Below are 17,671 nucleotides of genomic sequence, written 5' to 3'. Positions count from 1 at the left end.
TGAGCATTGTCTTAATTATACACGGACTTTTATTATTCCGTAAAAAATATAAAATCACTTTACAGTTGTCCAAAAGTCCTGCTAGGATTTTTTTTTAATTTATTTAATTTATTTTTTGGCTGCGTTGGGTCTTTGCTGCCGTGCGCAGGCTATCTCTAGTTGCGGCGAGCCAGTGCTACTCTTCGTTGCAGTGTGCAGGCTTCTCATTGCGGTGGCTTCTCTTTGTTGGCGAGCATGGGCTCTAGGCGCACAGGTTTCAGTAGTTGTGGTACGCAGGCTCAGTAGTTGTAGCTCACGGGCTCTAGAGCGCAGGCTCAGTAGTTGTGGCCCACGGGCTTAGTTGCTCCGCCCCATGTGGGATCTTCCCAGACCAGGGCTCGAACCCATGTCCCCTGCATTGGCAGGCAGATTCCCAACCACTGTGCCACCAGGGAAGTCCTCCTGCTAGGATTTTGATTCCAGTTGTATTAGGCTTATATATTAATTGGGGTACAATTGACGCCTGTACAATGTTAAATATTCCCATCCATGAGAATAGCACGTTTCCCCATTTATTCGGGCCTTCTTTTATACCCTTGAAGAGAAATTCAAACACTTTCTCCACAAAGGCCAAGTGCATTTTTGTTAGTGGACACTTTATAGTTTCGTTTATATTTCAAATATCTTATTTTCTAACCAGTTTTTGCTCATACAAAGGAAACTTATTCACTTTAAAATCTGATTTTGAATATAGCCACTTGGCTGAACTCTTTAACAAGTTCTAGTGGCTGATTCTCTTGGATTTTCTATGCAAATGGTTATATCCTCTGCTCTTTCCAATAAGCACGTTGAGACCCTTATAAGGGAGCTAAAACTTGGGTCGGGAACTCTTCGGAACACACCTGCTTCCTCCCTCGAGAGCCAGCGAATCCCGTGACTCGCGGGCTCTTGACTGAGCGCTCGGCCCCCGCCAGGTGGACCCACTTGGCCGCGGGCACCCGCCCGGAGGAGGGGCGCCGCGCCCGCAGCCCCCGCCCCGCCAATCACAGGGAGGCCTCGCCACGGGCCGGGAATGACCAATCCGCGACTTCTCTCCTCCGGGGCCGCCAACGCTCTGCAAAGTTAGTCGGCTTCTGGGAAACTTCCGCAAGATGGCTCAGCGCTGATTTGCGGGACCCGCAGCGACGGTTACCTGCCCCGGGGCCACAGGGCCGCCGGCCCAGCCCCCGAGCCTTGCACCTCCGCAGCCCTCGAGCTGTCCTCTCGCGCCCATGGCGGTGGCCGAGCTGTACACGCAGGTAGGCAGGGTGGCCCGACCTAAGGGAAGGAGCGCGGGAGGGAAGCGGCCGGGCGCTAGTGCTGACTGTACCTGGCGCCCGGGCCACACCTGTGCACCTGGCGCGCTCGCCGCGGGGAGGGGCCGCGGAGACAATGGGGGTCCGGGGAGCGTCGTACCCCCCGCCCCGCCGAGAGCTCGGGTCCCTATCGGTGGGGACGGCGCCCCCGGGAGCCTGGCTCCCCTCGGGATGGGAAGACCGAGTGCTAGGGGCTGCTTCTCCGGCCAGACCCGAGCTTCCCGGTGTCCAGGAGTTGCGGGTCCGTCCCTTCTCCCGCGCCACAGAGGGAATCAGACTTGCCCACGGAAACTCAGAAACCTCAGACACGGGCGAAGAATAGTCTGTAATCTTACCGCTTGAACAACTCGGCACAGAAGCTCGGACCGCAGTATTCAGGATGCTTTCTAGAATTCCCGGGTCTTCAAAATACCTGCACGTGCACTTAAGTTCATCTGGTGCCTGAAGCTGCGGGTGCTTGGGAGTGCGGCCCAGGCCTTACCCGTAGTAGAAGTTGAGGGCTCCTGGGAATCCAGGGATCCTGCCACTGTAGTCACAGGCTCTCTACTCACATTTATAAGGTGCTTTACAGCTTATAAAAATACTTTTCACGTACACCCCGAGTCCGGGAATCACTCTAGAGCATTCCTCTGAAACCTCTTCTTCCCGCAAACGAGGGCTCCCCCCCTTCGCTGGGAAGGCCAGGATTCCCACATGGTGCCCAGAGCCTTCTGAGATGAGCTTGGTTAATTATTTGGATAAAAAGTGTGAAAGTGGGGCTTCCCTGGTGGCGCAGTGGTTGAGAGTCCGCCTGCCGATGCAGGGGACACGGGTTCGTGCCCCAGTCCGGGAAGATCCCACATGCCGCAGAGAGGCTGGGCCCGTGAGCCATGGCCGCTGAGCCTGCATGTCTGGAGCCTGTGCTCCACAACGGGAGAGGCCACAACAGTGAGAGGCCCGCGTACCGCAAAAAAAAAAAAAAAAAAAAAAAAGTGTGAAAGTGTTGGAAAAAATCCACTCGAATAGCCATAAAGCCAGATACTCCTGTACCCCAGTGGGGGAAATATATGGTACCCAGTATTCAGATAGATGAGACTAGAATTCATCCACTTCCCCTGACAAGTGCACTAGCTTTATAATAAAGAGACACTTTTGCTGTAGATATAAACCATGGCTGTAAATAATTTGTTTCAATGGTTTAAGTAAGCATTTTTTCTTCTACTTTGTTTAATTAGTTAACAGTACAAATACAAACTAACCAAACAGTATTTCCCCCTCTATTAACTAGAGTTCTAAATGGCAGTGGTAGAATAGTTTTACCAGTGAGAATGTGAGACATCAAATATCCAGCAGTGCTTCTTAGATCTTCAGCTTACTGGAGCTAAAAAAAAATTCTTGAAAAAAACTATTCTTGGAAGATACTTTGGAGGTTGGAGGAAAATGCTGATTAATCCATTCTAAGTAACAATTTTTCCTGAAGCAAAAAGACACAGGTGTGAATACCCCTATCATAAAGTGACTCGTGCCACAAATAGTTATGAAATACCAACTAGGTACCAGGCACAATGTAGGAAAACTAATATGGAAGAGTTTTCTAGAGGTGAGCTTGGATGGACAAAGACTGAGAATCACAGAGCCAGAAGAAGCCTTGATGGCCATCTCTACCCACTTTGTGTCCAAGTAAGCACCTGTGTCCAGGCACCTCCCTTCCCAGTGGTCGATCAGTCTCCACTTTGTCAGTTCCAGAGGTGGGAAGCTCCCCCATTTGTGTACCTACCTGTTTAGGTTTTAGAGAACTTCTTTGTTAAAGAGTTCTTCCTTAAACTGACACAAAAATCTTAAGCTCTCTCCCTTGCTTCCTTACCACTCCCTCCCACACTCCCGAGTCTGCAGATCTAGCCATTAGTCTAAGTCAAAGTTTGTGACGGGGGAACCTTGGCCACCGTGAACCCACAGGAGTGCTCTGTTTCCCTGCACAATCTTAGCCACATAATGTTTTAAAACAACCTGAAACCCATTGCTCCACTCAGAGGCAAGTAGTCACCCTGTAGCAGGGTGATGGGTGGGCTGTCCATTCAGGGATCCGTGTGTGGCAGCCAGTTCCTGTGTGACATCCAGACCCACCCTGTGATCTGCCTGCTGCCCCACTCACCCACTTTACACTGCTGTTACCTGCCTGGCCCCTGTCTAATTTCCCTTCCTGCACTGAAGACAGGCATATTATCTCCCGTAAAACATTTGTTTAGCACTTTTTGTATATAAAACATTATGCTTGGGGAAGGTTAGAAAAAGAAAATGTAAATGATTAGTCTTGCCTCAGGGAGTTTTCTGATGAGTGAGAAATGAGAAATGTCAAGTAATTCAATCTGCTGAGGCCTGGAAGGCATGGAGGAGCCTGCTGGGGGATGGGGCTTAGCAGGGGAGAGTCGTGGCAGCCAAAGAGTTAGGTCAGGGCTTTATATTCCATTGAAGATTTTGAATGGGGATGACAGGATCCAGGGTGGTGTAAGTCAGATATGCCAGCGGTGACCATGAGACTCTGTGCCCATGGGAGAGAGGCTGGAGCCAGGTAGCTGAATTGTCAGGTCATCCTAAGTGCATGGGGAAAAAAATTAGGGCTGCAGTGTTAGACATGGAGGATGGAAGGAGCTCGCAGAGAGCATGGAGAGGTAGGTGAGAATGGGAGACGGCACTGGGGCGTGTGAGGAGGAGGGATGACCCAAGGCTGACATGAGGTTAGAGTCTGAAAGATCGAAGCAGGCTGGTGCTGTTGACACAGGGACTTCAGGAGGAGGAGACGTTAGGGAAGTCATGAGGCAAGGTTTGTACCTGCGGGGGTGGATGTGGGGAAGGGGCTTCCAAGGGAGAGTGCCCTGAGTGGTTGGAGGTTGGTATAGAAGATGGGCCAGGAGTTTTCCCCATAGGTGGTGATTGAAGCCCAGGCATGAGGGCCTCATCAAGGGAGAGAAGAGGGCTAAGACAGGACACTGGGGATGCATCTGTTCAGGGAGGAAAGGAGGCAGAGGGGCTGCAGATGGAGCCGTCACAGGGAGGGGGACACGGGAGGCCTGGCACTGGAACCACAGGAAGAGAGGTTCTGAGAAAGGGGACACTCCGGAGGAAGTGTGTTGAGAGTAGTTGCTGCCAGTTGAAGTGTGAAACGACCCACCCCTTTTCAAAAGCTCTTTGGCAGCGTGCCTTAGAAACGTTCAGAGCATTTGCTGCTGTTCAGCAGTGCCACTGTTTGAAATCTCTCTGAGAAAAACCGGTCCGGCCGTCCTCTAATTGAGCCCCTCTGGAGGCCCCTGCCACTTTCAGACTCACTGACCAGCTGCAAGGCCCCGCCTCTCTATCTTCCCCCGCTGCCTGCCAGCTCCTACCTTGGCTCACCCTCTGCCCAACTTCTTGCCATCCTGCAGTGCATTCCCGCAGTGTCACCACTCTATGTCTGTTCTGCTCACCGGTGCCTGCACCTTTCAGATTCAATGTGAGCAGTGCCTCTTCTTCTTTCCTATTTTTTTAATCAAAGTATAGTTGATTTACAATATTGTGTTATTTTCAGGTATACAGCAAAGTTATTCATATTATTTTCCATGATAGGTTAATACAAGATATTGAATACAGTTCCCTGTGTTATATAGTAAATCCTTTTTGTTTGTCTATCTTATGTATAGTAGTTTGTATCTGTTAATCCCATACTCTTAGTTTATCTCTCCCTCCCCTGCTCCTTTTCCCCTTTGTAACCATAAGTTTGTTTACTATGAGAGTCTATTTCTGTTTTGTATATAGATTCATTTGTATTATTTTTTATATTCTACATATAAATGATATATAATATTTGTCTTTCTCTGACTTACTATGATAATCTCTAGGTCCATCCATGTTGCTGCAAATGGCAATATTTCATTCCTTTTTACTGCTGAGTAATATCTATATATATACACAGTCCATTTTGTGTGAGATATATATATATATATATATATATCTCTCACATCTTCTTTGTTTGTTGATGGGCACTTTCCATGTCTTGGCTATTGTAACTAGTGCTGCTATGAACATTGGGGTACCTGTATCTGTTCGAATTAGAGTTTTCATCTTTTCTGGATATATGCCCAGGAGTGCTGGATCATACGGTAGCTCTAAGGAACCTCCATACTGTTTTCCATAGTGGCTGCGTCAATTTACATTCCCACCAACAGTGTAGGAGGGTTTTTTCCTCCACACCCTCTCCAGCACTTATTAGCTGTAGACTATTTTCTTTTAATAAATAAATTTGTTTATTTATTTATTTTTGGCTGCGTTGGGTCTTTGTTGCTGCACGCGGTCTTTCTCTAGTTGTGGCGAGAGGGGGCTACTCTTCCTTGTTGTGCGTGGGCTTCTCACTGCAGTGGCTTCTCGTTGTGGAGCACGGGCTCTAGGCATGTGGGCTTCAGCAGTTGTGGAGTATGGCCTTAGTTGCTCCGCAGCATGTGGGATCTTCCCGGACCAGGGCTTGAACCCATGTCCCCTGCATTGGCAGGTGGATTCTTAAACACTGTGCCACCAGGGAAGTCCCAGTTGTAGACTTTTAGATGACGGGCATTCTGGTCAGTATGAGGTGATACCTCGTTATGGTTTTGATTTGCATTTCTCAATTAATAATTATTAATTAATAGCTAGTCATTAGCAATGTCGAGCATCTTTTCATGTGCCCATTGGCCATCGGTTTTTCTTCTTTGGAGAAATGTCTGTTGAGGTCTTCTGCCCATTTTTTGATTGGGTTGTTTGTTTTATATTGAGTTGTGTGAGCTGTTTGTGTATTTTAGATATTAACCCCTTGTCAGTCACATTGTTGAGCAGTGCCTCTTCTGAGAAATCTTTGCAGCCAGCCCCTCCATCCAGGCACTTTTCATGATGACTTGTAACAGCTCCTTAACTCTGTCTCCCCTATTGACCAAGGGTTTCTAGAGAACAGGGAGCAGTAGAGACTCAGTAAATGTTTGATGTGTGCATGCATGAATGAATGAGTTTTTTTGCTTTCAGAAAGAGCTATGGTCATGACGATGATGATGTTGATGATAGTTACTTTTATCTTATAGTCATTGAGTACTTCTTATGTGCCAGATGCCATCCTCAGAACTCTGTGAACTTTACCCGCAGAACGTCTTTCATCTAATCTGAATAAACAATGCCATGTGTTAGTTATTGCTATTCCATTTTTACAGATGGCTCAGGTTAAGTAAGTTGCCTAAGGTTACATAGAAGCGATGAGCTAGGATTAAAACCTATCTTCTTGATACCTCCTACTCTCACCACCTTATTCAACGACCTTATCATCTTCCTTCTCTTCAAGGGATCTGACCTTTCCCCCAACACACAGGGGATTTTTGGAAAGTCCATTCATTTCATAGCTGCCTCCTCCGGCATCTGGTTATTTATCAGATTATTCCTTCTAATAACTAAAATGGAACCAACCCCAATGTCCAGGAAGAGGGCTAGAGTTACGTGAATTATAGATAGAAGAATAGAATAGTATAAAGCCATAAAAAATGCTACTGTGAAGAGTTCATAACAACATGGGAAAATGTTTATGTTACGTGGAAAATGACGGCACAAAAATGCATCTGCTCTGTGATCATAAACATATAAAATATGCAAAGTAAGAAGACCATGTGTATCAATAACAATTCAGCAGTCAGTTCTATAGCTGCAGAGAAGTCAAGGAGGATGAAGGCTGAGGAAGTGTCATGGGATTTGGCCACCAGGAAGTCCTTGGCATTGCTTCTCTTTTAGTAGAACCGTGCGGGAGAGAGGGGACAGCTGGGCATGGTCACAGGCTGAAGGGATGGAACTGGTGGAGGAATGGAATCTGAAGATTTAAGAAAGGCACCAGGCATGGAATAGCTTCAGAAGGTAATGGTGGACCTGAGGCTGGGTGGCAGGAGTTGAAAGACATGGAGCTCTTTAGAATGAGCTGTGGGCAGGACTGAGAGCTTGAGGAGAGTGATGATACCACCAACTTTTCCTCTTACAGCATCATTCCAGACCCTTCACCATCAAGGCCACCACCCTCTGGGTGAATTTCAGTTCCTTGTGCCCATCTTTGTGGCACTATTCTCTAGATCTGGTCTGCTCAGCCAGAGTACCGTGGAACTCGTGGAGCTGCAGCCTCCTGTGAGCGGCCCTCAGTGCAGGCGAGCATTAAGTCAGTGTTCTGTTTGTTTTAAGCAGAGCTGCTACATGCTGCCCCTGGAATGCACATGCACGGTGGCTGGGGCTAAGTCTTGGTTCTGCTAACTGGATGACATTGAGCAAGTTACTTAATTTCTCTTGAGCTTCCACACCCGTAGAATGGATTTAAGTCTTACCAGTCATTGTAAGGATTAAATTACCTGTGTAAAATCCTTAGCACAATATCTGACACATAAGGCTTAATAAAAGTTAGTTGTTTTTTATATTGGTGCTATTGTAATACAGTTAATTTTTGGTACCTAACTATTGGACTTCACATTTATTCCTTTTAAATTTTCCGTCTTGTTGTTTAGTGTTTAATGTTCTGCAGCTTGTCAAAACCTTTTTGAAGCTTTTAAAAAACCTTTTTGTATCTTGATCATCTTTAGCTGATCATTTTATCTGCATATTTGATACATATGTGTTCTGGTTTTTTATCTAAGATACTGGTGAAAGTGATGAATGGAGGGTGAGGCGGTAGAGCTGTATAGCATGCCTCTAAAGACCTTTGTAATTAACCAGAACTCAGGTTTTAGCCACAGATTCACAAATCATATTATCCTTCACCCATCTCTTACTCTTCCTTATGCTTAAGGAACTCACAAGACATCTTCACAGAAATTCTGTGGAAACTCTGATATGCAAGGTCAAGAGAAATGCAGTCCAGGGCCTCTGTCTAAAATAAGGTCAAAGCTCAGTTTAATAACTTTCCATTTAGCTATTCTAAGCAGCTTTTAGATTTCTATATGACATTAACCACCCTGGAAAATTAAGTTTTTCTATTTCTACTATATACGGATAGTTCAAAAGAGTAAAAAAGGGACATAAAGACTAAAATACCAAGTTTATTGGTGCAGACTACTTGGAATTTGAGTTTTTGTTCAGTAGATGTTTTTATGGAGTGCTAGCCGTGGGGAAATCCTTGTATTGAGTTCCAGGGCACAAAGACAAAGCTCTTGAAGCTCACATGCCAGTGGGGGAGATGGGAAGCTACCTGAAAGCTGGGGAGGGAGCAGAGAGCGCTGAAGAGGAAGCATCCAGTCCTGCCTCGGGGCGGGGAGGGTGGTGGGGAAAGTACCGCAGGTGGGAATCCTGAGCTGACTCTTGACTGCTCAGAGCAGTTTGCTCACAGATGGGGAGAGGAGGTATGGCACTGGGGGGTGGAAGGAACAGAAGTGCAGAGCAGAGAGCCAGGAAGAGCTTGGCATGTTCTAGAAACTGCTGGTGGTTTGGGTGGCAGCAGGCAGAGGATGGATTGAAAAGAAGGTGAGGCCTGAGTAGGAAAACTGGCCAGGACCGTGGTTCCCAGGCCTGGATGTTCATCAGAATCAATCAAGGGGAACTTTCATCTTGCTGGGCCCCACCCACGGAAATTCTGATTCAGGTGTGGGTAAAGGAATCTGTCTCTCCACGGAAACCGGTACTCAGCCTGGTTGAGGAAGCACTCCGCAGGTTGCGGTACCCATCAAGAGAAGATTGGTGGGCGCAGCATAGGGGGAGCTGATTGATGGCCATGGCATTGCGGGTGGATGGGGCAGACAGGTGAGACCTGTTTACGTATAGGCGTCCTAGCACCTGATAACCATTTGATTGTTGGGGGCTAAGGGAAGGAGGGAGAGGGTGTCCAGCGCTGTCCCAGGTTTCTGATGTGACGGGTAGGGGAACTGAGGAGCAAGATTGTGTGTGGGGCTGGCATAATGATCACTCAAGCTTGGGATTTGTGACTGTTAGAGGACATTTAGGGGCTGACGTCTGGGAGACAGTTGGAAATGTGTTCTAGACCCACTGAGAGATCTGGGCTGGAGGCCTCAGTGGTGCACAGGTGCCAGGGCAGTCGTGGAAGCTGCGGGAATGGGTGAAACTCTCCAGAAACAGCCCGTCATGAGGAGAGGCCGGGAGGGATCTAGGGAGACACGGGAGGAGGCTGGGGAGCTGGGAAGGCCTGGAGGAACGAGTGAAGAGAAGAGAGGGAGCGTGGTGTCGCTGCCCTGGCCTGGCTGACGGAGAACGTGGAGACCCCCTTCCAGTCCAGAGAGTGGCTAGGAGAAAACCCCTGTCATCCCATACGCCATGTAAAGCCTCCAAGCCATTTCTGTGGCTGTTGCCGGTAGACCCCTCAAATAGGCGGGAGACATGAGAAGATGCCACTCTGGTTGTATCTGAGCATGTGGGGTGGGTGGGTTTGGCCTGTTCCTGAGGATGTGGCCCTTCCTCTTGAAGCCTTTGCCTCATTCCGGAGCCTTCCCGGACGTGGATGCACCCTGATCTCCCTCCACAGGGGAAGATTCCCAGGACAGGCGTGGGCGGCAGGCCTCGCTGCTCTCCTGGCCCTGCTGCAGGCAGCCCCCGGAGGGCTTGGCAAGTGACCTGAGTCAGGAGGCTCCTGCCCCACAGGAAGGAGCCACCCTGGGGAGGTCCTATGACCTCATGTCGTTTGTCCAGACACTGCAGTTAGCTCTCTCTCCGGTTTGAAGCATTGCCTTGTGGGTTGAGGAATGTGAGGCGGAAGGGAGGGACCGAATGGGTGTAACTGAGGTGGAACCAGGTAAACTTGGCCATGTTTACTTACCAGGCTGGGTCTCAGCTACGGGGCCCTAAATGGCCGACAGCCTTGCCGGCAGAGGCATCAGGCCTGCCGGGGTGTGCGCAGCCTGGAGAATTCGGGGCTGAGGAAGCCATTTGTGTTCACGCCAGAAGAGAAGCAGACTTTTGGTTCCATACGTCCTAATGCATTTAAGGCTACTTTTAGCTGAAACAGACCAGCCTGTGCGCTCTCAAGTAGATGGCTGCAGTTGAGCGTTCAGGATTATTTTCAGAGCCAGACTCATTTAATTAACAAGTGGTTCAAAGAAGGAGTCCCAAGCTCTGGTTCCGTGGAGTCCTGGCCTTTGAGATTCTCTGTGTGGTATTTGGTGAGTTATTGACCTCTCTGGGCTTGAGTTTGGGGATCAGGAAAACAAAGGCCTTGGGTTAGCTTAGTGACTCTCATCACTTCTCAGAGCCTCAGGTTTCCATGGAAGGGCCTGAGAGACCTCAGCTGCAGAACATGGTGGGCTACCACCATTTCATTTGAAGCAAGCTTTGAAAAGAACTTTGACAGCTTGGAGTAGACAATCTCCTGGGACCCTTTCAGCTATAAAATTCTGTAGTGGCCAATTCTTGATAAATGAGGTATTCCCAATTATCATAAAAATATTATCCTATAAAAAAGTATTAATGATTTCAGCTTTATGAGGTTCGCAATAAATACTTTCAAGAGCAGACCTGACATGGAAAATAGTCGTCCATGGCAACAAGTGTGTGTGGAGTTTGGGTGTGTGTGTCTGTGTGCTTGTGAGGCTTCTCTCCACCTATTTGCATGGGCGCGTGTCTCTGAGTGTGTGTCATTGCCCGCCAGGTCATTCTTCCATTTTCTCTCTCTTTCCCTCCCTCTGTCTCTCACAAGTATCACTCATCCCGTGCCACATTTCAGCAAACTTCTGCTCTTAGCTAGCTGTCAAGAATTAAAGCAAACCCAAATAACTTAGGGAGTCGATTGATATTCAACCAATGATATACATATATTTTTTGTTTGATAAGTGAGGCAGCTTATATTAACTAGTAGTTTAATAAATGTGCTCCTCAACCAACTTTGTCCTAGTCTAGTCCTGACACCCCAAACTTTGTTTTATACTTATTCTTTATTTCCTTCAACATCTTATTATGAAAATTTAAAGTATACAAAAAAGTCGAAAAAATTCTACGGTGAGTATCTGTCCCACCACCTAGATTCTAGCATGAATATTTTACCATATTTGTTATATCCCATGTCTATCCATCTTTTTATACTTCAGTCCTCAGCCCATCTTATTTTTTGAAGCGTTTTAGGGTAATTGCATACATCAACACATGTCCTCCTAAATAGTAGTATGCGTATTGTTAAGAGTTCCATTGTTGTTTAGTTCTTTTTGTAAAATTTCCAGACAATGAAAGGTACAAATCTTAAGTGTGCGTTCTCTGAGGTTTGGAAAAGGGCTTAACACCTATGTAAGCCAGACCCCTTCAAGGTATAGAATGTTGCCATCGCCCCACAAGATTCCCTCCCCAGACCCTCCTACCCCCAGAGGAACTACTGTTCTGATTCTTTTCCCCACGTTGTATTTGTTTTACCTGTTCTAGTACTTCATTTAAAGGACTCATACAGAATGTACTCGTTTGTGTACAGCTTCTTTAACTCAGCCTTTGGAGATTCATTCATGTTCTTGCTTGTATCAGTAGTTGATTCTTCTTACTGGTAAGTAGTATTCCATTGTATGAGTATACCACAGTTTTATGTTTTTTTAATTTACTCTCATGTTAGTGGACATAGAGTTTGTTTCTAGTTTTTAGCCATTATGAAGAAAGTTACTATGAACGTTCATGTACAAGTCTTTTTGTGAACATATATTTTGATATTTGCCTTTAAAGATGGCATATTCTGATTATAAAAGTAAAATATGCAAATTATAGAAAGTACATAAAACTATAAAGAAGAAAAGTAAAATGTCATAATTATTGCCCAGAATTTTTTTGTAACTGAAAACTCCTGAAGGTGCGATCTCTCAACCCAAGGGAAGATTTCCTCACAGTGGAAAGGCCCCAGCAGTCCACAAGCCACGTGTTCAGCTGGCTCATATCCAGGTCGTCATTTGGTCATGATGTTTGCCCTCTGAGCTGTTAAGAAGCAGATATTCACAAAGGGCAGTGTCTTGTTTGTGACTCTCCCCAGAGTCCAGGATGATGCCTGGTGCCAATTCAGTGCCCAGGAACTGTACTCAGAAGGATGGCAGGCACTTAGGCAAAATGCAGCGTTCTTGGGCTTCCCTGGTGGCGCAGTGGTTAAGAATCCGCCTGCCAATGCAGGGGACACGGGTTCAAGCCCTGGGCCGGGAAGATCCCACGTGCTGTGGAGCAACTATGCCCGTGCGCCACAACAAGAGAAGCCACCTCAATGAGAAGCCTGCACGCTGCAATGAAGAGTAGCCCCTGCTTGCTGCGAATAGAGAAAGCCCGTGCGAAGACCCAACACAGCCTAAATAAATAAAATAAATAAGTGCAGCATTCTCTCCTAAAGGCACAAACATTCCCTGCTACAAAAGTTTACACACTCGACAATTACCTTCAGAAGGTCCATTTGTCCCATTGAGGGACAATGCCAGAGGACCAATATTCCTTTGGCCTGTGAATGTAAGGAGGTGGAAAGGAGATGCCACTGTAGGCACCAGCCTGAACTGGGTGCTCATGTCAGCTCTGCTCTTGGAGGACTTGGAGTCCCCGAGGCCAGTTTTCTCTGGGAAATGAGGGTTAGACGCTGCATGGCTTCTTAGGCTTCATCTAGATCTGGGATCCCGAGCTATTAAGCCTTTGGATTCAGGAGCTTTCCTGGGTGCTACGTCATGTCTCCATGTGAGTGCTTCCCAATTCTTGTTCCTTTTGGCCTGGTTATGTCCCAGGACATCAGGGTATCCTGTAGGGGTGCCCCCATTGATAGAAACCACCGATATGTGAGCAGAGAGTTGCAAATATACACATAATGCACATGCAGCTCCAGGTTAAAGATTGGCTGAGTTAGTAGGAAGACCATGATGATTAAGAGGAGATGCCTTTCTTTCTTGGTAATCCACCACTGTGCCAGACGCATACATAAGAGATGCCCAGGTGTTTTTTGTTTTAATTTTTTAGGTTTATTTATTTATATTTATTTATTTATTGGCTGCGTTGGGTCTTCGTCGCCGTGGACGGGCTTTCTCTAGTTGCAGCGAGCAGGGGCTACTCTTTGTTGCAGTGCAACAAAGACTCTCCCTGAGTCTGGTTGTGGCACATGGGCTTAGTTGCTCCTCGGCATGTGGGATCTTCCCAGACCAGAGCTCGAACCCACATCCCCTGCACTGGCAGGTGGATTCTTAAACATTGCGTCACCAGGAAAGTCCCAGGTGGTACCCAGGTGTTGGATGGATGGGATGAATGGATGGGTGAATGAATGAACGAAAGAGTGAATGAACAAACAAACAAATAGATGACCACAGGAGAATGTGAAATGTGGGGTCTGGGTGGAAGCAAGAGTGGTCAGTGCATGATGCTGCAGCATGCATGCAGGAGAGAGAGGAATGGCTCACGGGGCCCTGTGACAGCTGCAGTATAGAGAATGGCAGTCACTTTGTGTTTACCTCAAGCTGCATTCAGGTGCCACTGGTGACTTCTGGAGAGTGAGCCTGCCCCCTTCCCAGTGTGTGAGTGTGAATATTAGATGTGTGTCTTGGTCGGCTTGAGCTGCCATAACAACATACCACAGACTGGGTGCTTAAACAACAGACGTTTATGTTCTCACAGTTCTGGAGGCTGGGCAGTCCAAGATCAAGGTGTTGGCAGGGTTGGTCTGGTGAGGGCTTCTCCCCTTGGGTGCGGACAGCTGTTTTCTCACTGAACTCCCATGGCCTTTCTTCTGTGCATGCAGGTGAAGAGAGAGTGTGCATGCAAGCTCCCTGGTATCTCTTCTTACAAGGACACTAATCTTATCGGATCGGGGCCTTATGACCTCATTTAACCTTAATTGCCTCCTAAAGACCTTATCTCCAAATGTATTCACATTGGGGGTTAGGGCTTCAACATAGGAATTTTGAGGGGATAATTCAGTGCATAGCAATGTAGTGCTGCTTAAGGACTTGCACATCAGCACTGAGCCAGGTGGGACATTGAGCTCGGGACTCCCACATTCCCCACGGTGGGAATCGTTGGCTGCTGACCAGTGTGATAAGACCGTGATAACACTGCTGTAACACTACTTCCACAGCATTTTGCGAAGTGCTGTCAGCTACTCAGTCCAATTTAACCTCCCAGCAAACCTTGAAGTATTGAGTAGGTGTTGTTGTGCCCATTTTATAGATGAGAAAAATGAGCACAAGAAGTTAAGTGTCTGGCCCAGAGCCCCATAGTTCATCAGTGGTGAACCACATCCCTCTGCTCCAGCTCTTGTAGACAGTGCTCAGATCTTCCCATTAAGAGATTCACAGATTTCCTTTCCACTCCCAGGCTTTCCTTTTTCAATATGTATTTAAGAGGCTTTGGGAATTCTGTTACCTGTGAAATGAAGCAGCTAGGCCTGGTGCATTGCAGATACACTAACGATTACCTCACAAGCAAAAATTAGGTAGAAGTATTCCTAATGAATTTACTGATGTTAGTGGACAGAAAGAAATCTCCCTGAGTCTAATCATCTAACGATTTGTGTTTTGCTTTTAAAGTGCTGAAATTAAGCCTTTCTTATTCTGTTGGTCAGTACAACAGGGTTTGGATTCCTGATCCTGAAGAAGTTTGGAAGTCTGCCGAAATAGCAAAGGACTATAGAGTTGGTGCCAAAGTCCTGCGTCTCCTGCTGGAGGATGGAACGGTGAGGGTCCTCGATCATAACTACCATGATGTATAAAGGAGAAACTGTAGGGTGTGTGTGGGAGGGGAGCACCTTCGGCAGAGGGCACATGAGGGGGCACCTAACATGGCCAGCTGGTGCTGTGGATCCACCCGTGTGTTTGTACCCCTCCCCACCTCCCTGCCTCCACCCCCCACTACCCTAATGAAGACATAAAGTGCCCTGCGTCAGCTGGGCCTCTCTCTGGAATGAGATGCAGTGGACAGGTCTGTGCTCTGTGCTGCCTTCCTGGGGATTCAGCAATGTTGGGAGAATGCTGAAAAATGATTACCATTTTGGTTTTATGGGTCTCAGCACAGAGACTGGGTGAAGATGAGAAACTTGGAGAGGAAGTAGTTTGAGCCCAAGACATGAACTGGTAGAGAAAAACATCAAGATGGGAAGAGGAAGAGACATAGAAGAAGGGAGATAGAAAACAGGAAGGGAGGGCTTCCCTGGTGGTGCAGTGGTTGAGAGTCTGCCTGCCGATGCAGGGGACACGGGTTCGTGCCCCGGTCCGGGAAGATCCCACATGCCGCGGAGCGGCTGGGCCCGTGAGCCATGGCCGCTGAGCCTGCGCGTCCGGAGCCTGTGCTCCGCAACGGGAGAGACCGTAACAGTGAGAGGCCCGTGTACCGCAAAAAAAAAAAAAAAACAGGAAGGGAGAGGGAGGTGTGGGAGAATGGAGAGTCAGTCTAAGGATGGATAGAAACAGGTAAGAATTGGGACCTCCAGGAGGGAGTGTAACAGGGCAGTTGGAGGAGTGACGGGAGATGGGACAAGGGGACAGGAAGCCCAGCTGGGTAGGACATTATGAGGAAGCTCTGTGGTGCCGGCGTGGCAAGGGAGAGGCAAAGGATGACCAGGAGGTTGGGCAGTTGTCCCCATGGTAGAGCATGCTCGTGAAGAGTTCCTCTCAAAGGCTGGTCATGGCTTTCGATTACCAGTTTCTACAGATTTTATCTCCGCTTTAAGTTTCCATGATGAGTCGTCCTTTCCCCCCATAGCTGTAATGACATCCCACTGGATCCATAGCTAGGCTGACCTTAGGTTTTTAGAATCAAGTATCTGGATGCAGAATTGGACAAAGGATTCATGATCCATCTGGATGTCAGAGTTAGTCCTGGGAATTTCACATGAATATGAAAATGCTGGAATTTCCAAGGCATGGAAATGGTCTCTGCAGAGACAGGACATATTACTGCCAATCAGACTGTCCTGGATTTGGAGTCATTTTTTCAGATCCTGGGAAGGGAGATAAACATAGCAGTTAAGAGCACATCCTCTAGAATCAGACTTATCTGAGTTCAAATCCTTCCCAGTCTGTGGCAGACTATCTGGGTTCAGATCCCACTAAGTCTGTGACAGTGAGCCCCTCGGCTTCCTCACATGTCAGATGGAGTTAGTAACAGCATATCACAGGGCGGCTGAAGATCAGATGAGATAATCCCTGGAGGCGTGTGTAAATGCAAGGGGGGGAGGCAGAGGAGCTGCTATTTCCATTTAGCCTTTCCCTTCCCATCAGAAACTCCTTGGGGGCATTTGTTGAGTATCTCCAGTGCAGTCAAGGTTCTGATTAGGGACCAGATGGCTTTGGGGAGAAAAATCTCAGGGCAGCAGTTGCAGTGGCAGTTTGCTGCTTTAGTAATATGAGCAGGGCTTCTGGAGGTGACATTCCTGGCCTGAATGAGCTGCTCAGAGGAGGAGGGGGAGAGGCAGGTAAGATGGCAGGTGGCCAGGCTGCCTTTTTTTTTTTTTTAACATCTTTATTGGAGTATAATTGCTTTACAATGGGGTGTTAGTTTCTGTTGTATAACAAAGTGAATCAGCTATACATATACATATGTTCCCATATCTCTTCCCTCTTGCATCTCCCTCACTCCCACCCTCTCTATCGCACCCCTCTAGGTGGTCACAAAGCACCGAGCTGATCTCCCTGTGCTATGTGGCTTCTTCTCACTATTTTACATTTGGTAGTGTATATATGTCCATGCCACCCTCTCACTTCGTCCCAGCTTACCCTTCCCCCTCCCCGTGTCCTCAAGTCCATTCTCTCCATCTGCATCTTTATTCCTGTCCTGCCCCTAGGTTCTTCTGACCATTTTCTTTTCTTTTTTTGTTTTTAGATTCCATATATATGTGTTAGCATATGGTATTTGTTTTTCTCTTTCTGACTTACTTCACTCTGTATGACAGTCTCTATGTCCACCCACCTCACTACAAATAACTCAGTTTCATTCCTTTTTATGGCTGAGTAATATTCCATTGTATATATGTGCCACATCTTCTTTATCCATTCATCTCTTGCTTTTTACCTTAACCCTTTATCTATACCATGAAGGACAAAGCCTGCTTTATGTAAGAAAATATCACCTCTGTTTCCAGCTGTTGATCTCATGTTCTTCACATTCATATTTTCTCCCCTCCCCCAAAGACTGTCTGTTCTATTTGTCTTTCTCTCTCTCTCCTTCTGTTTCTTTCACACATAAGACACACACACACACATACACACACACACACACACACACACACACACACACACACACAATGGCTGAACTGGAAAAGGAGGTTGTTGATTTAAAACATAATGGAGGGCTTCCCTGGTGGTGCAGTGGTTGAGAGTCCACCTGCCGATGCAGGGGACGCGGGTTCGTGCCCCGATCTGGGAAGATCCCACATGCCGCGGAGCGGCTGCGCCCATGAGCCATGGCCGCTGAGCCTGTGT

The 17,671-nt window shown here is 47.4% G+C and overlaps 1 protein-coding gene across 1 annotated transcript in view; it reads left to right on the top strand.

Annotated features, from left to right (window-relative positions):
• The first annotated feature begins 12,937 nt into the window (after positions 1 to 12,937).
• MYO5C (myosin VC) overlaps positions 12,938 to 17,671 on the top strand; it is a 106,467-nt gene continuing 101,733 nt past the window's right edge. The window contains exons 1-2 of the mRNA XM_060164382.1: positions 12,938 to 12,947; positions 14,783 to 14,928. Of these exons, the coding sequence (XP_060020365.1) occupies positions 12,938 to 12,947; positions 14,783 to 14,928 (156 nt within the window). The remainder of the gene's footprint in view (positions 12,948 to 14,782; positions 14,929 to 17,671) is intronic.

The sequence above is a fragment of the Lagenorhynchus albirostris genome, chromosome 1 (genome assembly GCF_949774975.1).
Source record: "Lagenorhynchus albirostris chromosome 1, mLagAlb1.1, whole genome shotgun sequence".
Taxonomy (NCBI): Eukaryota; Metazoa; Chordata; class Mammalia; order Artiodactyla; family Delphinidae; genus Lagenorhynchus; species Lagenorhynchus albirostris.
The sequence above is the reverse complement of the archived record's forward strand: the minus strand, read 5'-3'. Positions and strand labels throughout refer to the sequence as shown.